This window comes from Larimichthys crocea, chromosome XX, assembly GCF_000972845.2.
Source record: "Larimichthys crocea isolate SSNF chromosome XX, L_crocea_2.0, whole genome shotgun sequence".
Taxonomy (NCBI): domain Eukaryota; kingdom Metazoa; phylum Chordata; class Actinopteri; family Sciaenidae; genus Larimichthys; species Larimichthys crocea.
Genome location: NC_040030.1, coordinates 12,592,054 through 12,617,963, shown reverse-complemented (window position 1 = coordinate 12,617,963; position 25,910 = coordinate 12,592,054). Strand labels below are relative to the sequence as shown.

General features: G+C 40.7%; 3 protein-coding genes across 3 annotated transcripts; 2 read left to right on the top strand and 1 right to left on the bottom strand.

Moving 5' to 3' along the window:
• The first annotated feature begins 7,975 nt into the window (after positions 1-7,975).
• Positions 7,976-12,765, top strand: sapcd1 (suppressor APC domain containing 1). The gene is made up of 4 exons (XM_010749286.3): positions 7,976-8,692; positions 11,061-11,231; positions 11,993-12,148; positions 12,407-12,765. The coding sequence occupies exons 1-4, from the start codon at positions 8,594-8,596 to the stop codon at positions 12,494-12,496; spliced, it is 516 nt and encodes a 171-aa protein (XP_010747588.3). The 5' UTR covers positions 7,976-8,593; the 3' UTR covers positions 12,497-12,765.
• Positions 12,766-17,434: 4,669 nt separating this feature from the next.
• On the bottom strand, positions 17,435-17,911 carry LOC113744094 (achaete-scute homolog 4-like). Its single transcript, XM_027272448.1, has one exon. It carries the CDS (start codon positions 17,909-17,911, stop codon positions 17,435-17,437), a length of 477 nt encoding a protein of 158 aa, XP_027128249.1.
• A 2,537-nt stretch (positions 17,912-20,448) lies between these two features.
• On the top strand, positions 20,449-25,676 carry prdm4 (PR domain containing 4). Its single transcript, XM_010749104.3, has 12 exons — positions 20,449-20,538; positions 20,830-20,892; positions 21,121-21,236; positions 21,319-21,507; positions 21,595-22,365; positions 22,563-22,712; positions 22,909-23,027; positions 23,117-23,202; positions 23,300-23,427; positions 23,542-24,117; positions 24,403-24,571; positions 24,665-25,676. Exons 3-12 carry the CDS (start codon positions 21,122-21,124, stop codon positions 25,020-25,022), a joined length of 2,661 nt encoding a protein of 886 aa, XP_010747406.3. The 5' UTR covers positions 20,449-20,538; positions 20,830-20,892; position 21,121; the 3' UTR covers positions 25,023-25,676.
• The last annotated feature ends 234 nt before the right edge of the window (positions 25,677-25,910 follow it).

Here is a 25,910-nt window from a genome sequence, read left to right as displayed (position 1 = left end):
AAGGTTCATTCAAGGTACAAGGTTTTGCAGAGAAACACTGTTATTTCCCTGAATCATTATCTTATGACTACTTAACGTGCTTTTACTATACTTGTCACATGCATCCATACATTCAGGGCACCAGGGTTAAATATGTTTGTTTAAGGACACTTCACCATTTTAGTCAGTTGATTCACCATTTTGTATCTATTCATTGTCCCTAGTCGATGAACCCCAATAACTGATGATTCCCCTAACATTTCCTGTAGTGGCATCAGCAGGGCAAAGTTTTTATTTAGTGAAATATGGTCATATCTACCTGATGGATTGGCATAAGAGTTTGCACAGATATTCATGATCCCCAGGGGATGAATCCTAATGACTTTGGTGATCGTTTGACTTTTCCTCTAGCAGCACTGTGAGGTTGACATTTGTGGTTTGCAATGAATCGTCTCAGTGACTGTTGGATAGATCACCACGAAACTCGGTACAGACATACATGTCAACGTGAATTGAAATAACTTTTAATTTTCTTGTAGCACCATCATCACGCACCTTCATGACCAAATATCTGCAAAACAAATGACTTCCCTGTCAGCCTCAGCTGAACTTTATATTGAATTATAATTCGCTACCTAACAAGCTAAACTAAGACGGTCAAAACAGTCAGAACATCATCAAACAGCAGAATCTGAAAAACTACACACTGAAATATTGTTACTATAATGCTATATAAAGAGGTTCTCTGATCAATTTTTTCTTTGACCTGCAAATCACTAAATCCATTCTTATTGAGATATAAATATCATCCAGGCTGTGTCCCACACTGCAACTTTTCCTCCAAATGAATCTGTGGAGTGTGAACTAAATTTGGAACTTTGTGAGAGATGACGGGGGCGTGCTGAGATAAACCGATGAATACACACACACACACACACACACACACACACACACACACACACACACACACACACACACACACACACACAGTACAAAACTCCACGCGTAAATGGGAGGAGTTTCCATGGGAGTATTCGCCCAGCTGTGGAGGCCACAGGTGGGGTGGTGGGAGGGAGGAGGAGCTCTGATTTCGTGTGTGTGTGTGTGTGTTTGTGTGTGTCTGTGTGCTTTCTCGGTTTGGGTTTGCAGAAATTTGGGGTGCAGGGAAAGCGAGGCAGCTCGCTGGCAGCTGGATATTGTCAGGGGTTCACCAGAGGAGCTTGCATGTCAGGGTGAATGGGTTTAAGATGAAATGTGCCCAAGGAGACCCTGACTCAGTGTGTTTGTTTTGGGGGGGGTCCTCAGGGCTGGCCTGAGGGAATGCCGGTAACATACAGATTGGGGGTCTCAAATTTATTTTCTTTAAGCAGTGGTGGCCTGAAAATGTGTGTATGCGTTTATCTGTATGTCAAAAATGAAAGTGAAGCGTGTCTTGTTCTTTCATTAGCAGCCTGTGCTTTGATGTGATAACATCACGCTCTCTGAAATATTGTTTTTGCAAAGTGTGTTTGTGGGCGTGGAGGACGAGGAGGAGGTGGAGGAGGAGGAGGAGGAGGAGGGGTTGAAGGGCGGGGAGAGGCGGGTGTAAATCGATCCTTTGTTTTCGTCCCTGCATATGTGTCTGTGAGGGACTTGTTTTGGTCTCACTGAGGTGACTTTGAGACGAGTTCAATGTCAAAACTGAAAAGTGAGCAGCGAGACTAAGAAATATTAAACAAAGATGTGTTTTATTCAGACTATGCATAAGATGCTGCGTTCAAATAAATCCATCTCTCCCCCCTAATATTATACATGCTTATTTTCAATGCAAGGCCATGTAAGCAAGTGCAGGAGTGATACTAATAATCTTAAAAATATATACTGTATCTGCCATTCATAACTCCAGGAGGGGTTGTGTCCCGCATCTGTTTCTGCTCCATGCAGCTGAGGTGAAAAGGTGGTGTGCTTCAGCTGATGTGTTTTTCGCCCCTTATCTACATCTGGAGAACATCTGGTTTGCATCTGGCCACGGCCTTGTAGTATTAGGCTGTGCATGAGCGTGACAATATATGTGTGTGTGTATGTTTGCGAGAGAAATAGAAGGAGAGGGTGAGTGTGAGAGTGTGTGTGTGTGTGTGTGTGTGCGTGACTGGCTGGATGAGAGGATAAATGAATGAGGGGGTGAGTGAGCAAGCAGAAAATAGAGAGAAGTGAGTGTGATTGTGTTACCTGGCATGCAACCAACGATCTTAATGTTGATGCCTTAGAGTGTAAGAACGTTGAGCTGAAACCATTGTGTGTATGATGTATGATGTAAAATCTGATATTTCATGCAATTTGTTCAACACCTGTGACTATCTGAGATGAAATCTCCTCTCCTGACTTTACAGTCAGCTTTATCCGTTTGACATTTGCGGGCAGGAACCTCTTTATTCCACAGTTTGCTGGTTTTATGATTCAATTCAAAGTGGAAAGATCCTTTACCCTTTTCAAAAGTAAGTGCAAGTGCGATCATGGAGTTTTCACCAAACCACAACCATGTATCTGTCGCCAAATTTCTAACAGCGAGCGGTGAAGCCTGACTGGGTTGAGCAGAGACCCTTCAGATGATGAGACATTTCTTTGAAAAGAGCAAAAATGATTCACTTTACTGCAATTTAAGACAAGAAAGAAGAAGAAAATTTGTTACAGTTCTTGATTAAATGTACTTAGTTACTTTCCACCACTGGAAAAGAAGGTTGAAGGGCGAGGAGGTGGGAGAGGAGATGAAGGACGAGGAGTCCCTGTGTTTGGGGGCCCACGGTATTAATGGTAACAGGGCCAGCTGGGCTGAAGTATAATTTCTAAGGTATGCAGGAGTCTGACTGTCAGGGGAATGTAGAAAAGGAGAGTGGAGGTCAGTGAAGGAGATGACAAATGTGGGTCATTATCTTTTTTATTGCTATATCGTGACATAAGAGCTGCAACGATCAGGTGATTAATTGATTAGATCAACTTTTTGGCAACTATTTTATTACTATTACTGTAAAAGAAAAAACATTCAAATCTCTGTTTTCAGCTTCTCAAATGTGAATACTTTCTGGTTTACTTTAATACTTTAGACACTTTATGACAGTAAACTGAATGTCTTTGGGTTGTGGACAAAACAAGACATTTAATGATGTCACCTCAGGCTTTGGGAAACGTTGATCATGGCACACTGGTGGCTCTAACTAAGCAGTAAACTGGAAAGTATGAACTGCAGTGCCCAGAAGCCATGTGACACCAGTAAACTGCACTCAGCACGTTCATGTTTTCCAGTCTGGCCAGTATGTGATGTGAAGGATGCCACAGGGATGACTGAGTTTCCCAGATTGAACTCTTGGTGAGTTCGGAGTCCTCACGTGCTGTCTGAGAAGGACGCCCCACCAGTTTTAATTTTTAGGAGTGGTACACACTCTGTTAAAACAGTAACGTCTTCTGTGGTTCTGGAGGGAAACACCCCGGATGATGTCATGATGATGTCATCAGAGTTGTCTTAAATTTAGATAGATAGATTGCTTTATTGACCCCTGAAGGGAAATTCTTGTGTTGCAGCCGCTGTTAAAAATATTATTAGCTCTCTAACAGAAATCCGGCATTACAAACTGGAGGTGTAGGCGTTCAGTTGCATTATGGGAAACGTAGGATCTTGTATTTTTGCAGCTTGACTCATATATGAGACTAAAAGTCAGGATATCTCGGCCTCTGCTGTTTTGATTTTCACTGTTCTTGCTTTGGTCTGTTTCATATGAGTTCCCCAACTTTATAGAAGTGTAATACTAAAAACGTGGAGAACCCCTTTAATTTCACATTGTTTGACTGTATCATCTGTACTTTTTTGAAGCTACTGCATGTGATGTTTACAGTGAGTGCATGACTCCATCTGTCCATTATTTATAACTGCTTATCCTCATCAGGGTCACGGTGGGGCTGCAGCCTATCCCAGCTGACTTGAGAGCGAGAGGCGGGCTACACCCTGGATGAGTTGCCAGCTCATCACACAGCACATAGAGACAAACAACCATTCACACTCACGTTCACACCTACAGCATCACTCCATCAAACATAAATATTCATGAACACTGATCATTTTCAGACATTTAGACCAAATTTAAAGATGTATTTCAACATATCTCACATCTTTGGAAGCTGTGAGATCTCCACCAGAATTAAGTTTATTAAAGTTGAATGGCTTTTAACATTGTTTATAAGACTGTGGTGACAAAGTTGAACTTATCACTTTATAGCAGCAGAAAAGTGTTTCCAGTGGTTCCCCTTTTTGTTGCATGTGCGTGACCCTTTAAAACGAAGCCACTTGCAACACCAAGTTGAACATGCGTCTCTCAGAAGCCTCTTGTATTTCTCAAGAGAAAAAAAACGAAATATTCGAACTGTTGAACATATGAACATACTGGTTATTTTCTTCTTATCAGCTCTAAAACCTTTAGATTTGCTGTGGCTGCCCACATCTAAAGAGAGTTTTACTCGGGCAGAGAAAGCAAATCTATGAGGTCTCAGTACAGTGTTTGTTTTTGGTACTTTTGCAGTCTCAGTTTGAGATATAAAAAAAAACACAACATTCTTGGCATGAATAGGTCCAATGATTTTCAGTCCCAATTATCTTATTTGTGCATTTCCCTCCATCCATCCATGGCTTAGATTTTGTTCTCGGGACAAGGAGGTGAGTGTCACTTCGTAATGAGACCACAGAGAGATGCTGTTCTTTCATTCCTAATCGAAGCGAGTACGTATGTGGGAGGGAGGGGGATTTCAGATTCCTTGGAACTATGATCTGGAACAGCGAGCCTTGAGTGGCCGGTGCTGGCGTAGGCTGGAGAGACGTAGGGAGTGCCCGGCCTCTATGGCCTTGTCACTCTTTACCTTGTATTATGAAAAGATGTACAGGGCCGTGCGTGTTTATATTACTCTAGCTGCTTGTGTGTGTGTGCAGCCACGTGTCACTCTCGTTCTGTGTGGTTTTAAAACTGTGTATAAAAGTAGATGTGACAGCAATAGAACAAATACATGTGTGTGAAAGTGTGTGTGCATACAAGGGAATGAGACAGGAAGCAACTAGGGGCCCACTCTCAGCCACAAAGTAGTAGCAGTAGTGACTAAAAAGAGTTGGTATAGGGGGAAAATGTGTGTGTGTGTGTGTGTGTGTGTGTGTGTGTGTGTGTGTATTTAAAACTCAGTACACCAATGTGAAATGTAGCTTGTATGAATATATTTACACTATCTGTGTGCACTTCCTTTTTGGGGGGCCCTGAGTGGAAACATGATAACGACACAAAGATTGCTGATATTTTTGTACTTAAAAGCAGCCTCTGTGATGTTTGATCTTTTTGGGCTTTATTTTTTATGTCATGGAGTCTTTCTTTGCCTCTGTGTTTACTCTATAGACATTGTGTAAGTGGTTTACTCACAGAAAAGAGCCCTAATCGGCTATGATCAGCTACAAAAAAGAAAAAAGAAAAGAATCACAGTAGAAAACGCTATTGTTTGTTGTCATGCTATCATGAGCTCATGTAAAGCTTTAGGCTCTGTTCTGCTGAGATCATGTGTCTTGGTGATGTTACACAGGGTCATGGGTTCCCTGCAGGATCCTGGGGGGCACAGAGAGTCATGCTTGTCTAGCAGCTTAATCCCATGTTTTCATCCAACTGCTGAAGCTTCAAGGCTGATTGGCCTCAGCTTGTGATCTGAAATGAAAATACAACAGAAATTGAGCTATTCATGCGGGAAATAGTTATGTAATGTGTTGTATTGTGTAAAAGTAACTTTTTGGGGGGATCGTGCCTTCATCTTTAGTGATTAAGATGAAGTTCTCTTTCTGTTAATTACAGACTTAAAGACAAATTAAAGACGAAAATAGAAAATAAACACGTTGACATAAGTTTTTTTTTTCCTTTCGCAAGCAAACATAACAAAAACACCTCACAGCTTTGGGTGCACATAGTCTGAAAATACTCTTTTGATGAAGTCTTCGTGCTCTGCATCTTTATTGTGCTGCGCCATCTAGTGTTTCATAAACTCTACAACATCTCGCTTTAATGAGGACATCACGAGGAGCCACAAAATGTCAGCTCTGAATATGATTCACAACTCCAGCAGGCAATGTGCACTTGTAGCTCTCTCTGCTGGTGATTAAACAGGACTGCACCTTTAAAGTACAAAATCATCTGGTTACTTGTTAAGATGTGCAGGTTTCAAGTCAAACAATAAAAAATTAAAAATTGGTATGTGCTTACAGCAGTGTGATATTTCAGTGGGTGGGTGGGATCTATGAGAGGGGCCCCGTGTTCACAATGTCCAACAGGGAGGTCTGTTAAGATGTCTGTTGTCAGGACAAATAGACTCAGCCACACCCTCTGAATAACCAAAACATAACATGTACTGTATGTATAGCCTCCCACTCAGCAGTGTAGTACGAGCTTAACAGAGTACTATCTTCTGTTAGTTTGGAGGACTCACAAGAGAAAGACAAAGGTCAAAATGTTGCTAAAATTCAGACTTTTTATTTCTAATTTTGAATCAGTCAATTTGAAAACCTCCTGATCCTTTATTGCCAGCAAAGCTCGACATTGTCTCTTTGCAAAAGAAAAGGGAGGCATGTCACTATCCTAAAATTAGAGATCACCTCAGTTATCATTAGTGTGTCCACGGTATGGCAGCTAGGTGGAGAGGAACCCCAATACAGGTTGTGTTGGTAGACGATACATTAATGATTAATCTAAAAATAATCAATATAAATTTTATTTTTAAGTTTTGGCAAGAAGTAAGTGAAATAAATAATCCAAATATGTATATGATTTTATTCTCAGATTAAAGATTTAGAATGTGGAGAAATTACAGACCGAAGAACTGAAAACTCTGAACAAAGTTCAGAAAATGCAAATAGTTCTTTTGTTAAGCTGCAAAATAATCAGTCAACTATCATCAAGGTCTTTAAGAATCCAAATTAGTCATAAATTAAAAAAAAAAAAACTCACTACCACCTTATTGTCCAGAAATCCACAAATGCTTGGAGATCTTTTGGATGTTTTAGTCTAGTAGTGTTTAGGCTGTGTTCAGGTTTAGTGACAGGTTAGGACAATAAACACATAATAAGAGTCTTACTGATAGGGAGCAGGAAAACTGACTTGTAAATGGCTCCCTCTGGAGGTACCATAAATTAGGAATGGTTAAATATGACATAAAATATACTGTATGTAAGAAAGACTGACTAAGCATTTATAAATAAACATGTGCAAGATTGATTTAATCTTGAGATGACGAAGCAGTTTCTTTGTAGGCTGTTATGTTGTGATTTGTTTGTTACTCCGTATTCATTCATGTTTGCTTGGAGAAACTTTCACTTTTGTTTTGTTGCCACCTGAAGAGATGTAGCCTCTAAACCTATCAGATGGATTCATTTAAATCATAGTTTGAGGTCAGAAAAAGCTAAATTATTTCACAAAAAGAACAACGATTCGAGAAAAATACAAGAATGAATAAATATTTGTGTAGCAAAACTTTGTTCATCTCATATAAATCATGTCATGACCCCACAGATTTATCTTGTAAGCCTTTAGAGGGGCCCGACCCCTATGTTGGAAACCACTGAATTGGACTACTTAAATATATATTATTAAATAGTAGTTATATCCAATAGCATTACTGTGGATTTCCATCCATCCAGCAGCTCTGACAGCCAGTTTGGCCCGAGGCGGCAATAAAAAAACATGTGTCACTGATTTTCTGTGCTGGCATTGACCAGCTGAACAGCTGAGAGCTGATAGTAAAAACCTTCATCATGTCGATGCAGTGTGGATGAAATCCACGGGGCGCTGTGTTCAAAACCAACCTTCTCTGTTTTGTTTGTCTTAACTGCTATATCCAGTTGCCATAATGTCCACACCTCTGTGGTTATGTCACATTCCTGGAAACATGTCGGGACAGAGTGCTCACCTGAAACCAAGAGGAGGAAATAATCACATGCACTGTGTTTTTCATCCAGCACCAGAGGAATGTTCATGTTTCCACTTCAGCTGCAGGATGACACGATTCCCAGAAAATTCTTTCAGTCTTTTGAGCAGAGAAATCCTCTCAGGGCTTGTCTAACCAAGGCTGTTTTCCTCTAACACTTCTTTTGTGTTTTTCTTTTTTATCCAATAGCGTTAAACACACACAGGAGCTGATCACACCTATATCCTCTTCTCAAATCTCTAATCCACAGCTCCACTTTCATATTTCCTGCCAAAATGCTTTTTTCCTCTGTTATCTTTTCTCCTTTATTCAATCCTGTACTGTCAGTTTCACCTCCTCTCCAACCCCATCCCTCTCTCTCTCTTTCTCTCTCATAGTGTCACTGTATGTCGATTAACCAGTCATGGCAGTGACATGTGGAATTTTTCATTACCTCGCCCTGGGGGCACCATGCTGCCTGTGCCTGTGTAACGTGTTGCTTTTTTTTCCACTCCTGCCTTCCCTCTCTCACACACACACACACTCATTCTTTCTTTCTCTGTGGTATTATTCTGTGTCAGCCAGTGGGGATCGGTGGTTTGTTGTTTGTTGTCCAACCAGCTGTATGGGGCAGTAGTAGCAGCCTTCGGTGACTGATCTCCTCTCCATGGCCTGTCATCCCTCCGGCTCTGGCTCCTACACCGTGGTTATCATCCCCCTCAGGACCAGCCTCTACAGCCTGGACGCTCTTCGCTTCTACCTATGGGTGAGGAGGGCGGTGGTGTGTGTGTGTGTGTGTGTGTGTGTGTGTAGGGGCTTGTCGAGGGTGATATGTGAGCGTTTGATCCTAATGGGTTTCATCTCACTGTGTCCTTGTTGTGTGTGAACATAAAGTGTGTTTCACCTTCTTCTTAGACCATGCACACACACATCTGTTTTGTTCCACAGTTTTCAGGACAACATGACTATAGTATACTATTCTACAGCCTGTTTAGTCATTTTCTGTTCCAAAATGTGACTAATTACTCAAAGTTGAACATTTATTGCTTCTTGGGTGTGTGAAAGTGTCATCTGTTTGGCACATTTGGCCAAGGTTTGACCTTTTCTACACCTGATTTAAAGGTATATTTTGAGTCATTTCAATTATGTATGACTGTATGTATATTTCAACTTAAGTAATACTAAAAGATTTAGGCTTAATTTAGACATATATAACATAAAAATATGGTGATATTGTCGTAAATGTGTGAATTCACTTACTGAAATCATAGTTAAAGGTGTTGTTGTGCTGGACAACATTATAGGATTTGGTATTCCTATTTTTTTGGCCTTCCTTTTTAAATACACGAGGATAGAAAATCAGAAACTCCTCACTAAACATGAACTCAACAATAAACATATGATAACAATGTAAATCACCAAAAACCATTAAAGATAAACAGGTTTAACTGTATTGCACAACATATGCATTCAGACTGTACAGGTGTACCTAATAAAGTGGTCACTGAGAATATTTGGAAATATATTATAGTAAGGAATTTGTGCTAAATAACAGCATGTACAAGCTGGTAGAATATTTAAAAAGTGCTCTATAAATAAAATGTTTTTTGTTTTTATTATATGGAAGGAGTGTCAAAGTTAATTGACAACAGAAATGCAGTCATAGTCATAAATTTTGCAAATACTGAGATAAATATTCCAAGTGTCTGAAATGCATCAAAACATCCAAAAAGAGTCTCGATCAGGTCATGCTGTCTGTAAATTTGATTTCCCAAAATGCAAGTTTAAATGCTGCTTAAAATCTTTCTCCACGCTGCTATGAATGAACTTATCGGGGCAAAATTCTGTATTCGTTGGCCTTAAATGACCAGTGTGTAGGATTGAGTGGCATTTAACGGTGTAGTTACAGGTTGCAACACCCTTGGAACTATGTTGGCTGTAAAATGTTCGAACAATACGAAAGGCTCTATCGAGAGCCAGTGTTGAGTTGCTCTGTTCTGGGCTACTGTAGAAACCTGTTTTTTCAACATGGTGGACCCCATAGCACAGGACCCTTTTTGTCTGTTGATATAAAAGACTTGATCCAAGGTAACAAAGTGTACTGATTCTTACTTTCATGTGATTATACACAAATGAAAACATAGTTATGAATTGTATATTCCATTTATGTCATATTCTGTAAATACAGACACACTGGACCTTTAAAGTAATGAAACTTTAGCAGTTTGGCTTTAAAATGACTGGAATAAACCTTTAAAATACTTACTATGTTGAAATGACTGGACAAATGACAGATCTTAGTGTGTGTTTTGGAGACAGCTGAATTAAAACCAGCTGGAGTTTGTTTTTCATACTGGACAAAATGTTTGAGGAGTCTCAGTCAGTTTCTCCATCTTAGCTCTGTGAGTGTTGTTTTGGAGGTATCGTGGCTACAGGCATCCCAGTGACACATTCACACATGGCAAGTCTGACCATCACAGTTTCCTGTTAAAGTCTCGGAATAACCAGTTCACCGCTGACTGTAAATCAAATTATTAACTGTAATTATGAAAGGAGTGTCATGAGTTTCTAATGTCCTCCTAAATCAGTTAGCTGTTTATTGCCTTGAAAATGACTGATGTCCTAACCTCATGATACCAAAAGTGGACCACCACCACCATATGTTATGATTCCCTGCTTGGTGTAGCACTGTTAGCTCTGTTTGAGCCCATTTAAAGTACATGTAATCCAACTGGGTGTAGACAATAGAACCAAAGGCCTCCTGCTGCTCTGTAGATTGGCTCTGCTCAGATAAACAAAGCCTTGGGGCCTCTGGAAGACAACAGGCAGCACTGTGCTTTACACCAGGCTGCAGGCTGGATGTTTGGTGGTCAGGCTTGTTAGTCAGTGCCCTTGTAAGCACACACATACCCAATGACTGGCTATATCATGAAAGTCAACAGTTATTCTCATTTTTAATATAGATTAGTGGGCATCTTTTTGCTTTATTTGAGAGTATACAGTTGAAATGAAAGTAGGTGCTCATCTCCCACTTGGTTGGTTGGTATCTCGCCAAAAACCTTCTTAGATGATTCAGTGTTTTTGTCCTGTATGTGAACCTAATCAAGCTGTTTTCTTCCATGCTCCCATCTCAGATTAAGCGTCTGAAGGATCTGGAGAAAGAGAAGGACGCTCTGTGCTCTGGTCTGGAGATCCTGGAGAAGTCTCGTCTCTGGTATCTTCAGCGACTAGAAGAGAACAGAGTCAAGCAGAGCATCGTTGAGGCCAAAAGTAGGATCACCTCCAGTCAGGAGGGTGCGGCAGAGGTACAAGAGGCTCAGTGGCTTTATTGATCAGAATTCAATGTATGTTGCACTGAACACAAACTGCTGTGCCATTTACACATTAGTACACCCACCTTTTCATTTTCTAAGGATCCCTAGAGTCATTTTAGAATTCCCAAACTTAAAGCAACATTTCGTAGAAATTGGTATTTTTGTGATTTAGCACCTCCAGTTTCAGAGCGTAAAAACCACTGTCGTAAATTTAGACAGCTGTACATGATTATGTAAAACTAGCAAGTGGACAACAACACAAGACCTCGCAGCCAGCTAATATTACCTACTAATCCAACAGCAAGAAGCCCAGCTGGACTGTCTTTCAGACTTTTATTTTAAGTTCACGTCAACGTCAAAAAGTCAGTCCGAGATTTACTCTTGTCCAAGGACTTCTTGCTCACTTGCTCTCTACTTTTCTCTTCTTAGCTTCCTTCATCAACCACCTCTTCGGTCTTTTCCCCTCTATCATTATGTCCATAGAGGCTGCTTAGCCCAGTTACATTACCCACTTGCACAGCTCCTGTTCTGGCACGACACTGGCTCCATTCCCTGTTGGCATCCCCCCTGAAAACTTCTCCTTCCCTAGTCTACCTGTGGTACAAAAACAAACACTTCCCCAGTTCTCTGAGCTCACAGCTATGGATGTCGATCAGACCGGTTGAGAAATACATAGTTTTTTACAAAGACTAATATTTAACAGTAGTTTTCAACAATCATTGGCTCAACAGCTGCCTGTCTGTTTTCTACAGGCTCGGTCTTGCCTCCTCAGGTCTCGTATTCAGCGGGTGAATGGCTCATTGGGCTCTATGATGAGCGAGCCCAACGTCACCAGCAGCAGCATCCCTTCTCTGCCTGAGGGAGTGGCAGACAGCGACCTCCGGTGGCACAACACAGTACTGACTCAGGTAAAGAACAGCACATTTTAAGTAGTTTTCATCATTTCATGTGAACTGTTGTCCTCAAAGGTTACATATTCTACTTAAAAGGCTTCAAACATGTCTTATTTTGTATTCATTTCTTTTGACATTTATATATTGAAATGAGTGGTTTGCCCCTTTAAATGATCTTTTTAAACAGATCCTTTGGTTTCAATTTTCCATCATTCTTGCTTGGTGTGTGTCTATGTAATACAGCCATTTGGTTTTATTTTTCTCCTTTGACAGGAGGTGTGTGACAAGAATCGTCAGATCTCCATGTTAGAGCTGGAAAAAGACGCTCTACTCGAACAGCTTGATGAACTGCAGGCCCATTGATTGTATAAACACACACACACACACACACACACACACACACACACAGGCAGACACATGAGCTTACATTTGACTTCATGTGACGCAGTCGCTGACTTTTCTCCACTTGTAAATATGTATTTAAACGAATAAATTACAGTAAACGATGCATCATTTGCTTTTGTGCTCTCTTTTCAAAACAAACCTGTTCCGGTGAAGTGTTGAATAACCTGACTGACATGTGACTATTACTGTAATGACTCACTAACTTCTTTTAATTTCATCAAAAGCCAAGCCCAGCTGTCATCACGTGAAATAACTTCCCATTAACAACATTAGTAACTGTTAACATAATAGGAATTTGAAGTTAATCCTTTAATTGTCTGATAATTGTTTCCCTGTTGATGTAATGATCTGTGTGAGAGAGGTGGACAAAATACCTTCAATCTAGCACGATATGTGTGGTGGAAATAAACTAATTACATGTACTTACAGTACGAACATACGTACGAGTATTTCCACTTTATGCTACTTAAAATTATTTTATTTTATTTCTCTTCTTTCAAATTAAAGGTAAGCATACAAATGCACATAAATTATGATTTATTTCTATAGATTAAACTAACAAAAAGTATACAAAGTAGTTAAAATTGTTTCACCTTTAACCAACTATTATATGGGTAAATATTGTAAGTAGTAAGTATTACTCACATGCTAATGCCTCAACAACAATGACCCAGTTATGAAATATTTAAAGGTCCACTGTGTAGGATTTAGTGGGATGAAGCTGTGAGGTTGCAGATTGCAGCCAGCTGAATAACCCTCACCTCACACACATCCTTCCAAGTGTGTGAGAGAAGCTATAGTGACTGCAAAACTTGTGAAAGTCCCTCTCCAGAATCAACGTTTGGTTTGTCTGCTACTAGTGAAATGGCAGACTGGAGGAGGATCCAGAGTATCTGTAGCTATGAAAGACTTGTTCAAATTTCAGACAATTAGACACTAACATACAAAACATACTTCTGAATATTATATTCCATTTCTGTCATATTCTGTCAACACATCTCCCGAAATCTCACTCGATGGACTTTTAACAGTTTTAACTCTTACTTTATACTTTAAGTATATTTTATTGCCAGTACTTCTGTACTTTAAAGAATTGAATGCATTTGCACTTTTGATTGAACTGGGGTATTTCTATAGTATTGTGTTGCTACTTTTAATTCAGTAAATAAACTACATTACTTTTTTTTATATTACTCTTTTTTTTTCTTGCCTTTATCCAAAATGACTTACAATAAGTCCATTCAAACACGTGGATACAACCCATAAAAAAGAAAATCATGCAGTATCTAAATACTTCTTCCACCACAATACAATGTACAATACAATACAATATAACTCTGTTTCCAAAAAAAGTTGGCACGCTGTGTAAAATGTAAACAGAAATAAAATGTGATGATGTGCAAAACATTAAAACCCCATATTTAATTCAAAACAATTGTGTTTGGAAATTTTGAATGTGTTTCCAGCAACACCAACCTTTGCCAACTTTTTTAGTAACGGTTTTGTAGACCTCTTATCTGGTGTCGCTCGTAATTCGGATTTGGATCACAAATCCAGTGTGAGCAGCATTAAGTTACACTTTAATCCACATGCCACAGATTAAATCACTAAAGCTCCATTGGGTCCCAAATGGTGCATACACTGATGGACATTTTTCATCTTTGACACTAAATGATATTTCCAAGTCTGTTTTTAAGCTGAAGTGCATCAATATTTTTCCTCCAGAGTGCAGGAGACAATCCTGCATCACTGCACATCCTGTTACTAACAGTTGCTCCGTTTCCGTCTCTGAATGTGGGCTCTCTGCCCCAACACGTCGCAGCAACCTCTCCCGGTGGTCCTGCACTGATCTTACTTCAGCTGATAAAGTTTATCTAGCCGAGTCATCGCGCATGTTTTTTTTTTTTTATTTAGGAATTCTCCCTCCTGCGCTGCACAGCTCTCTAGTCTTTCAGACAGAAGACAACTTTAGCAGGCTTAAAATAGGACTCACATCCCTTCCACGTACAAGATATCTGTGCTGCCTGGTGTTCTCATCATACTGTAGTGTTTCATTGCCTATTTCAACAAAGAATTGAGAAGTCCATACTTCTACATTACTTTAAAACCTTTGACTTGTTTTCATGTTTTCATTTTTTTTATGCTTTGTATCCTTAACTAGAATCTTGTTTTGTATGCTCGTCCCCAGAAGGTGAATGGTGGAGTTTTTGTCTACAAGTGGGTGTTTAGTCCGGGGCTCATGGTGGCCCTGTGTCTCTAAAGATTACAGTCATCACAAGAGAAGGTAAATAGATTTGATGAAACAAGGGATGCAGTTTGAGGGCATTTTGTTGTATCTGTTGGTTGGAGACAACAAGACAAAACTGATAGCATTCAACAATTCCAGAAGTAAATCATCCAGATGATGTATTAGTCTTCTGTATTAATTCACATTCATGTATCAGCAACAACTTTCCAGTAAAACATAGCGATGCCTGCAAGGAATCTGCGTTGAAATCAGATTAGAATCAGCCTGTGTGCATTGGGGAAAAAAAACATCCATTATGAGCAGGCTTTCATTTAAGTAGCTTCATGTTCTCTATCTTCAGAATGCCACTGAACCATCAAGCCCAGGGTACCAGCACTAAGTTAAATATTGGGTCTTATTCACAAACAGCACAGCCAAACACCTTCTGTTATGGGTATGTCATGCCTTTGTGGCTGTCAATGCCATTCTTCCATGTCAGCATGGTTCACTTGAGCTGCACTCTGCTGGTCTCTCCAAATCCATTTTACTTGTATACAATATCATGTTTGCTTTCTTTTCTTTAATTTGTGGTTTTGGTATTGCTGAATATCAGAACTTGTTGAGCTGTTTCCGTGCAGGTCAGCGGAGGTGGGAAGTATAAACACACAAATAGAGTGTAGGGTGGAGAGGAGGAGGAGGTGTTTTTTGGAGGTTCCTCTTGCGGTGCTGAGGGCTTCCTGATAAATGCATTCCTTTAGCTATTAGGAGAGGAAAACTTCCTGAGAACGCTGCGATAGTGCAGTGAGTAGTAGGTGGTCTAAAAACAGGGAGAGAGACTTTCTTCTGAAAAGACGCTTTACAGGGGCAGATCAGCCTCTATTACTGTAATATAACCTCCACTTCCACTGGCCATAACTAAAACAACCACAATAATACCAGTTTCAGACAGAATACCTTTTGTTCAGAGAAGACACGAGATACTCAGAGGTGAAAGAAGTACTCAGATCTTTAAGTTAAGTAAAAGTACCATAGTGTAAAAACACAGAAAAAGACAAAAAGTAAAAGTGATGTATTAAAAATCGTACTTATATAAAAGTACATAAGTATTAGCATCAAAGCATACTTGAAGTAAAAGTAAAAGTACTAAGTATGCAGAATTTCAAAATAATATATATCATATCGCTGGATTATATAAGTAATCACTTTAAAGTTGCAGCTGGTAACTTTGGTGGAGCTAATTTGCACTATTTCATATACTGCCTTACAGCTGTAATATTATATCATCACTCATTATATTATTTATATTTGAATAATAATAAATATAAAAAATTATAAAAATGATACAAATACATTTTATTTAAGAGTCCTTTTCTAAGTACTCCAAGACACTTTACAGGGAATGATCATCAAAAGACATCAAAACAACACACTAAAAACACATAAGACTGAATAAAGACTTTGTATTAATAATCTAAATCTGCAAAGTATAACTACTGTTGTCAGATAAAGGAGTAAAAAGTATGATATTTTCCTCTGAAATGTGGTGAATAGACCTTTTTCCCAGCAGATATTTTGACATGAAATAGTAGGGTAAATACAGGCAGGTTTTTCCAATTATACTAATTAAGGATCCATTCCATTTCAAAGTCAAAGTCAAAGTCAAAGTCAGCATTTATTGCAGCAGAGAGTGTCCAGTGAGCCGACACGCACCATAGCAAGCACCCTGACTCTGTTTGACCTGAATGGCGCTGAACCTTAATTAGTAAATGTAAATGTACTTAGTTTGTGTCACAGCAGGAAAATCACAGCTTGATTAATAACGTGATAAAATTTTATTTATGCACCAGTTCTGGAGCTGAGCTACAAATTCATGTTTTTACCTGTGATTCTCCTGCTGCGACAAGTCAAGGAGAAAAAGGTCCATCAAGGTGGCATCGTTTTTTTTTTACAGTAGGTGTTCTGAATTTACAGCTTGAGGACAACATTGTGATGTGTGTGTGTGTGTGTGTGTGTGTGTGAATTAGATTCAACTCTTGAGTCGCTCACTCATTTTGTGTCAACAAAACACATGTATTAAAGACAGCTGTCCACTTAAAAAATTTAGTTTCATTCATTGTTTAATTTGTATTATACAAAACTTCTGATTGCTATAGATTTGGATTATATTAGAAAGCATTATGATTGGGTTGTTCTTGTCAAGTTCACAAGAACTCACATAAAAAAAATGATTAAAAATCTGCCAGGTGATGGATGAACCTGCACTAAAATCTACTTTTTTCACCTCTCCACGTCATGACCGAGACTTCTTTGCTAATCTATATTTACAAATTTGAATATCACTTCATAAAATATGAAGACTTTTTCAGTATTTCAGTGTTTCAGTAATAAGAACTCCCTGGTTGATAATGTCACACTAATAATGGCACACAACCACAATATCAACCAAAATTATTAAATACAACAAAATAAAACAAAAAACAAAAGATGAAACCTTTTTTCCATCTTCATTCAGATGTTTTTACTCTGTGTTTCTCCTTATACTGCATATAAACAAACTCAGACTCTAGAATAAAATCAGACAATGGACATTGTGTCAGTTAGGCATCTTTACAAATTAATTAATGTACATCAGATCACACACAGAGTGTGTGTGTGTGTGAGAGAGAGAGTTAGTAAACTATGTCCCCACTGTCGCTGAAGCCAGTTTTGGATTCTCCATCACTGTTATTACACTCTGTCCTCTGCTGCGCATCTCCAAGTGACACCTCCATCCCGGACAAGTTTAAGTCCAACAGGCTCTGCAGGTGTTTGATATAGTCAATGGCCGCTCGCAGGGTCTCCACTTTGCTGAGCCGTTTGTCTTCGAGTTCCTGCGGCAGATGCTCCCTGAGCCGCGCGTAACCCTCGTTTACGCAGCGCACTCGGTGCCGCTCCCTCTCGTTCCTTTTCCGGATGAACGCGGGCTCGAAGGAGTAATCACACACGCCGAGGGGTCCGTGAAAGGGCAAATAGGAGAACCGTCTGTAGGGTGACCTCTGTCCGTGCACTGGGTCGAGGTATGCAGCGTCAAGGTGGAAGGGCAGTCCGAGTCCAAGCGCATCCTTGTAGTGCGCTCCACTGTTAGCCAGTGGAGGGACATATGCCATATGCTCCATTAACGCTTTCTATGAATAAAAAAAGGAGATTCTCAGATTAAACATCAGTTAAATGTATGCATTAATTTTGCACCATATATGAGCTGTAATCGATGCAACTCACCTTGTTAGAGAGTCACGGTCATTTCGGGTTTTGATCTCGTCACTTTGTAATTAAACATGTAGACTTGGATCTTTAAAAAGCAGACACTTCTTCTTCTTGTTCGGGACTTTGTCAGTCTGTGTGACAGATTGTTTGTTGGGGTTTTGAGGCTGTAGGCATGGTGGGTGTGATCCGGGGCGGAGATGCAGCCAGGCTTTCTCATCAAGATAAAGCTGTTTACACAACGTTTTCTTCCTTCCGTCGACACATCATGCAATTCTCATCATAGCGCCATGTGCTCTCTCTATCTAAAGGCTTATAATAACTGACTTTATTGATTCTAATAAATGTATCTCCTTTATGTGTCCAGTGGTGGACTGTTTGAGCTGCGTACTGTGGGTAACCAGTGCGCACAAAGTCATGACATCCAAACCTATGATTCAAAATGTTTCATTATGTGAAAAATTTAAACAATATCTCCTACAACTCTGTAACAAAAACACACATGCATCATATTTTCTCCACTGGAAGGCCATAGTTTTTTTGCACTTTGGGCCATCTTCATCATGTTTTACGTACCATCTAAGAGGACACTGTTTTGGATATGGGTACACAGTTTTTTCATTCTTAGATTGTTTCATTTGACTTTTAGTATGTAGAGGTCTGAAGAGGAAAACAATTCAATATATCAAAAAGTCAAAATTAAGAGAAAACTCACTGAAAAAGAATTTTGTACAATAGAAATATTTTGTTTTGTATTTGTTTTGTTTTTTTGTCTTGTAACCCTGCAGATTCATAAAATGATCTAATGTTGGGTCCTGATCCCCTGGTTGAGAACCAGGTTGGGAACTACTCAATAAAAAAACAAACAACAACAACAACAACAACAACAACAGAAAACCCCCCAAACAAACAAACAAACAAACAAACAAACAAACAAACAAACAAACAAACAAACAAACAGTTGTTGTTGTTTTATTTTTGTAATAAATATGGCATAACTTTTTCTGATATTACGGTAAAAGGTTGGCATTTTGTTTTCAATTTTACATATTTGTTTTTTTTTTATCAAAAGAAATGCTGTCTTGCAATATAATTGACATGAAAATACCATATGAATGCAATGCATAAAATATTACAGTGTTTTACTGTACAATTAACAGTCTCTATTTAAAATAATAATTTATTTTGTATAAATTCTTCTAAAATGTGTTTATATCAATAAAGATTTTGCCAAGAAATCTGATGTTCATCTTGCACATCTCTAACCATGCCTGTTTCTCTTTTCTTTCTTTTTTCCACTGATATAATTTGAGCTTTTACTCTTGTATTTGTGTTTTTTTTATGTCTGTGTGATCTCTTATCTGTGTGTCTCATCCTGTGTTGATGGTTTTAAATTGCCACTGCGACAGAACAAGTTGCCGCTCAGGGACAAATAAAGGTCTTGAACTTGAACTTGGAAAGGTGTGATTTTTAAAACAGCAGTGCCACCAAACTGGGAGCTCTAGATGGTTCAAATCAAGTTGAGCTAAAGGGAAACTCCCCCAGTTTTTACACAAATATAAACCTCAGCCTGTGAAGACAGTTGTATAATATCTTATGTGGCTCTGGGGGATATTTTTTTAAAATCTGGTTTTGGGATAGAACAGTGGTTCTTAACCTGGGTCTGAACCCCTGAGAATCAGGTCTCAGGGGTTCGGTGGAGCCTCTGCCCTGGAATTTTTTATACCATTTGTTACAACATATCTTTATGAGCAGTCGTTTTCGAGGATGCTGGACATAAAAACGAAGAAAAGGAACAGACTTTGCTGTGAAAATGACATGAGACTGGCAACTTAGTCCAAGTGAAGCACGCATATCTGAACTGGTCTCTCAAAGGCACAGCAAGAAGTCACACTGAGGTAAGTTGTGTGAGTTCATGCACGTGTTGGTTTTGTTATTTGAACAAGGTGATGTTAATGCACGGTTCATTTTGTGCACCAGTAAAAAAAAAATCATATTTATTTTTTTTCATATTTTATTTTTAGTAAAGAAGGGTTCGGTGAATGAGCATATGAAACTGGTGGGGTTCGGTACCTCCAACAAGGTTAAGAACCACTGGGATAGAATAATAAATAAATAAACATTAATAGTGTCAATAATAATAAGACACAAGGACGGCTTTCAGACAAAATTGGGTTGTTGGATTCAAAACAGTGTATCATCATCATCATTCTAATATTTTATAGCCATGCAAACACCTTCAAAAACCCAATAAACTGCAGAAAACGATGCATGGAAATGATCAGCTGTTGAGGTTTCTTTTATCTATTTGCATCTGATATTATTAAGTCATCTTCAGAGTTCAGAGGCAGTCACAGCACATTGTTTTATAATTTGCATTCTGAGATTTTGGTATCTATCTATCTATCTATCTATCTATCTATCTATCTATCTATCAGACAAACTGACCTGTGATCAGCCAAACCGTACAGCGCCGGTGCGCATGCGCAGGGCAGTCTGCTGTCATGGCCCCGGTCGGGGAGGCATTGTGTTGGTATGTTGCTGTTTTCATGTTATCGCCTTTTTTAAAAACACTTTGTGTTTAAACCATGAAGCGAGGCGGCAGTGACCGGGCACTCGTGTACTTCATGCTGACTGAAACACCTGATAATTCACCGTGTGAAGCATTTATGTAGACACAAGCTACCGGGGCTAACGTTAGCATTGTAACAAACTGGCTGATGTTGGGCTAACTAGTTAGAAACAAGTGATTTCAGATGCTGTGCGAGAGTTGTTACGATCGGCAAGGTCGGTGTGTTAAGTTGTTGTTCGTTTTATACGACAGGGAGAGGAATATAAACCCTTCAACTGCGCACGGATACTGATGGACATCAGTCGTTGAGTTCAGGTAAGCTAACTGTGTGTGTAAAAGTCCTGACAGCGACACACAGCAGCTCAATAGATCAGATATTTATATGTTTTTAAAAAAAGTAAAGGCTCTCTAATGCTTTCACAACACAACAGAGCCTAAATCCTCGTATTAAAAGTGCAAGCAGCAGTCCAAGACTCAAACACTTTGGATGTTATTGTCCCTTTGGCTCAGCTAAAAGTTGATCTTGATGTTGTTTTTCTCCAGGATGAATGACATGAACCTGAGTCCTGTGGGCATGGACCAGCTCAGTGTGCCCTCAGTGAGTGCCAGCCACCTGGGGCTGCCCACCTCCCCCACACACAACCCCATTCCCACCCCAGGTATGAATGACTCAAGCTGAAGCATGACACGCTGCGTCACCTTCTGGCACCTTCTGATTTCTGTCTCTTCCCTGTGATTCAGGCATGCCGGTGGCCATCCCCAGCCTGGGTCCTTCCCTGGGCTCCCTTCCTTCTGCCCTCTCACTGATGCTCCCCATGGGTCCACTGAGTGACAGAGGAGTGATGTGCGGCCTGCCGGAGAGGAACTACTCCTTGCCGCCGCCTCCATACCCCCACCTGGAGAGCAGCTACTTCCGACACATACTGCCAGGTGGGTTTGATGTTTGTGTCTGCACGTGTGGATGTTTGTTTAATTTGTCCGTATGCCTCGAATTAAATCTTTCTTCCCTTGCTGTAGGTATCCTGTCCTATCTGGCAGACCGTCCACCACCTCAATACATTCATCCCAGCAGCCTTAACATGGATGGGACCCTGTCTGTAGCCAGCAACAATCCCTCAGGTCTAGACCCTTACAGTGGCCCTGGAGGCCCCCTGGAGCAGGGCCTGGTGCCCATGGACTCAAGACAGGTCAGCGGCCAGGGAGACCTCCACCAGACTGGTGCACATGAGCTGGACTCTACAGGCTTGGCCATGGAATCACGTGTCAGTAGCCCAATGTCGCCTGATAGGATGGGAGAGGAGCTGGCCACCATGGACGGGGTAGGGGTGGTGGCGGTGTCCGATACACAGCAGCAGCTCGGAGGGGGAAGGCAACCTCAGCCACACGAGGGCCTGACCGGTGTGGACTCATCAGGTGGGGTTATGCCCCTTCACGGGCCTCCTGTGCTCGAACTACCGGTGGTGATGGAGCCAGATCACATGGGGGGGCGAGTGGGAAACGCTGGGGGAGGAGGAGCGGGAGGACTCGGGGAGCAGCTCCATTCAAATGGGGAGCTGAACTCAGGCGTGGTCAGTGTGGTGCTCACTGGGTCCATGACCAGCCAGGGCCAGCTGGAGTCGGTGTCCCTCCATGGACACTCTGGGATGGGGCTGGAGGCGGTAAATGTGTCTCCCATCACTGCAGAGGTGTCACTGGGGCCAGAAAACAACCTGGTGCTGGTCAACTCCACCCTGCAGCTTGAGGATTCTACCTCCAACAAGGAGAACATGGTCACTGCCTACACCATCTGTGAGTGTATATCTGTGATATATTCTTCAGGTGTTCAGGGTTTAATTAGCTCTGACAAAAATATTGGAAATTATACACTATAGCAGCTATAAAGAGTCGGGGGTACTATAATCTAAATATTAAGTTATTTAAAAAGCAGAATTGTGAAAAGTGAAATGTACAACAAGCCAAACTCTTTTGCTGATATCGTTCTCCAGGGTGCACACTGTGCGACCGCTCATATACCTCAGACTGCCCAGAGCACGGCCCAGTCACCTTCATCTCCGACACCCCCATCCAAAGCCGGGCTCGCCTGTCTCTGCCACGTCCACTGTGCCTACGGATATCAGTGGCTGACGAACCGCTCGGTAATGCTTTACGTTTTCATCTTAAGACGTGTTGCTAGTTTCATTCGTGTGTTATTTGTGAAACAGAATAGGAGCGAGATGCAAGATTTTATGCACATAAACATACGAGGAGAAGCACAATTAGAGTTTATCTAGATAAAGATGAAAAGATTGGATAGACCATTGATTAGTAGCAATGTGATTACACGCCTCTTAGGAGTTTTTGCACGGGACATCATTCCTCCAAGGACCTGCTTTGGACCAATGGTGGGCCAGCATTGTAGTAACGTGGATCTCTCTGATTGGCCAGAAAAGGACACGCCACAAATATGGAAGGTCAGCGGAGCGGCTTTTGTTCGAACCCGTTGGTTGTCACAGTCGATGCGAATCCGTGATAAGCAGATGAACTTGTTTCTCTGTTTCAGATGTATCACAACAACGTGCTGGAATTTTATATTGTGACGACGGACGAGAACGAGTGCAACTGGATGATGTTTGTGCGCAAAGCACGGTATGATCCTGGTGTAAAGCGTTGAGTTTTTATGGTGTTTGTCATGTTATTTCAGTCTCGTCATTTTTTGTTTTGCTGTGTGTGTGTGTGTGTTTAGGACCCGTGAGGAGCAGAATCTGGTGGCGTACCCTGCTAGTGGGAAACTGTTCTTCTGTACAACCACAGAGATCCACCCGGACCAGGAGCTGCTTTTCTACTACAGCAGAGACTACTGCAGGCTGATGGGTGCGATAACAGATGATTAAACATGTTCAGATCTGATTTGAAGCCACGCTGAGCCATTACTGACATGGTTATCCGTTAAGTAATGTCGTGGCACCATCCTCTGTGTCTCCACAGGTGTTCCTCAGGAGCCTGAGGGTCAGATCTGCCAATGTGGCAAAGAGTGCTCCTCCTTCTCTGAGCTCAAGACTCATCTGAGCAGCCATAACAGTAACCACAGCCATAACCAACCTCCACACAGCCACAGCCCATCGCAGCAGGACCACGCTCAGCAGCAACAGCAACAATCGCAGCAACAACAACAACAGCAGCAGCAGCAGCAGCAACAACAGGAACAACAAACGCAGCAACACACTCACCAGGAAGAGAAACTGACCAATGGGACCTCGAGCTCCTCCTCTTCCCCGTGGCCCTGCCACACCCACGCCGCAGGACAAACAAACAGTGATAATAACAGCAGCAGGGGCAGCAACAATAGAAACTCTGATAACGTTACAGCCAGAGCGAAAGGTCAGGGTCACGCGCGGGAGAAGAAATTCAAGTGCAGCATGTGTTCCCGGGCATTTATCACATCCACTAAACTCAACGTGCACTTCATGGGACACGTGGGGATGAAACCCCACAAGTGTGAATACTGCAGTAAGGCCTTCAGCGATCCCAGCAACCTCAGGATGCACCTCAAGATTCACACGGGTGTGTATCGGGATCATTGAAGTGTAAACATTTGTCTTTTTAAGCTGTATAGCAACATATAAAAACTCCAGATGTCACAGCACCCTTTAACACTTTAATCTCAAGCTTCTTAAAGGAATACATTTTTTGTAAATACATTGATTTGTGCTAAGCTAATCGGCTGCTGGCTGTAGCTTCACATTAACAGATACGAGACTGGCATCAATCTTGTAACTCTTAGCAAGGACGTGAATTTGAAGTGTCAAACCTGTTGTGATATTCAACCACCTTTTTTCCTACTAACAGGTCAGAAGAACTACAGATGCACAGTTTGCGAGAAGTCCTTTACCCAGAAATCCCACGTGGAGTCGCACATGCTCATCCACACCGGTGCAGAGAAGCTCAAGTGTGACCTCTGCGACCGGGCATTCATCAGGAAACATGACCTGAAACAACACATGTTCTCTCACACACAGTATGTATTTCATTTATTGTGTCAGAGATTGCCTGATGAAATAAAAGTTACATAATGTGTCCTTTTCATATTTGTTTGCCTTTCCCACTGCAGTGAACGCCGCATACAGTGCCCAAAGTGCAACAAACATTTCCTAAAGACCAACCACCTGAAGAAGCACATGAACTCTCACGAGGGCCGCAGAGACTTTGTCTGCGAAAAATGCCACAAAGCTTTCCTCACCAAATACCACCTCACTCGTCACCTAAAGATATGCAAGGGGCCCAAGACGGAAAGAGCGTCCCGTAAGGAGCAGGACTTGGACGAGGATGAAGACGAAGAGGAGGATGAGGAGGAAGATGGTAGGGAACGAGGAGGAGGAGAGAGACTTGTTGACTCAACCAGCAATGAAGACTGCGGTTTAGACGTTGGAGGGTATAACTCTGAAAAGTCCCTGTCACCCTCTCACTGACAACACTGTGCCTCTTTGTGTATTTATTTACTTTACAATACTGACGTTTACTTCTATTTTTTTTTGCCAAATATTAGTTGCTTTGTCAAAGTTTAATTGCAACATCTTACATAATCCGAATTTTACCATCAATATATGTTTAGTCTCACAAGCATATGCGTGCTGCTACAATAAAACTTTGTCATATTATAAGCCAACTGATGAATATCTGACTGTAAAGCTACTCTGTCTTTTGATTGAACTCAGGCCTGTGTAATATTGGTTGATGGGATTCATATAAGCTATCTTTCATTCATCGTTATTCCTTTTTCTGTTCCTCTTTTGACTCACTAACACGGGGTGACTTGGCTGATATTCATTTGTAGTTGCACAATAATGTCAATTAAAATTTCTGATGCCATATTCTTGCCTTTTAGTCCCCTTATATCTGTATGTAATATGTAATTGTGCTTTTATTCTTTATTTATTAAAAGCAAGATTTTTGTATTCCTTTTTTTTCTATTTAAAATGTACGTGTGAATGAAAGCGAGCCTCTAGAAAACAGGAATCTGGGCATTAATGTTATATTCCTCATTGTGTGAGTGTTGACTTAATGTTGAAATGTTACAGCTCCATCCTATCTGTCGCATAATGTTTTAATAAATATTTGTCTGTTTTATGTTTTTGTTTTTTTTACTGATACACATGATAGACTTAAACACGCGAAGTAGTACTTCACTGACTATATAATTTTCTTGTGCCTGTATTGTTTTTTAACCATATTATTATCCATATGATAAAAAAATAATGTGACACCGCCCTCACCTGGTCGTGTTAATATTTCACTCCGGTATAATTTATGACTAAAATCAGCAAATATTTATAAAAATCATTCAGTCCTGCTCATTG

Bases quoted from the DNA above. Each gene is read 5' to 3' on its own strand.
- prdm4 (XM_010749104.3), top strand. From the start codon at position 21,122: ATGAATGACATGAACCTGAGTCCTGTGGGCATGGACCAGCTCAGTGTG. The intron at 22,366-22,562 runs GTGAGTGTATAT...ATCGTTCTCCAG, and splicing joins GGTCACTGCCTACACCATCT to GGTGCACACTGTGCGACCGC. The intron at 23,203-23,299 runs GTATGATCCTGG...GTGTGTGTTTAG, and splicing joins ATGTTTGTGCGCAAAGCACG to GACCCGTGAGGAGCAGAATC.
- LOC113744094 (XM_027272448.1), bottom strand. From the start codon at position 17,911: ATGGCATATGTCCCTCCACTGGCTAACAGTGGAGCGCACTACAAGGAT.
- sapcd1 (XM_010749286.3), top strand. From the start codon at position 8,594: ATGGCCTGTCATCCCTCCGGCTCTGGCTCCTACACCGTGGTTATCATC. The intron at 8,693-11,060 runs GTGAGGAGGGCG...CTCCCATCTCAG, and splicing joins CTCTTCGCTTCTACCTATGG to ATTAAGCGTCTGAAGGATCT. The intron at 12,149-12,406 runs GTAAAGAACAGC...CTCCTTTGACAG, and splicing joins ACAACACAGTACTGACTCAG to GAGGTGTGTGACAAGAATCG.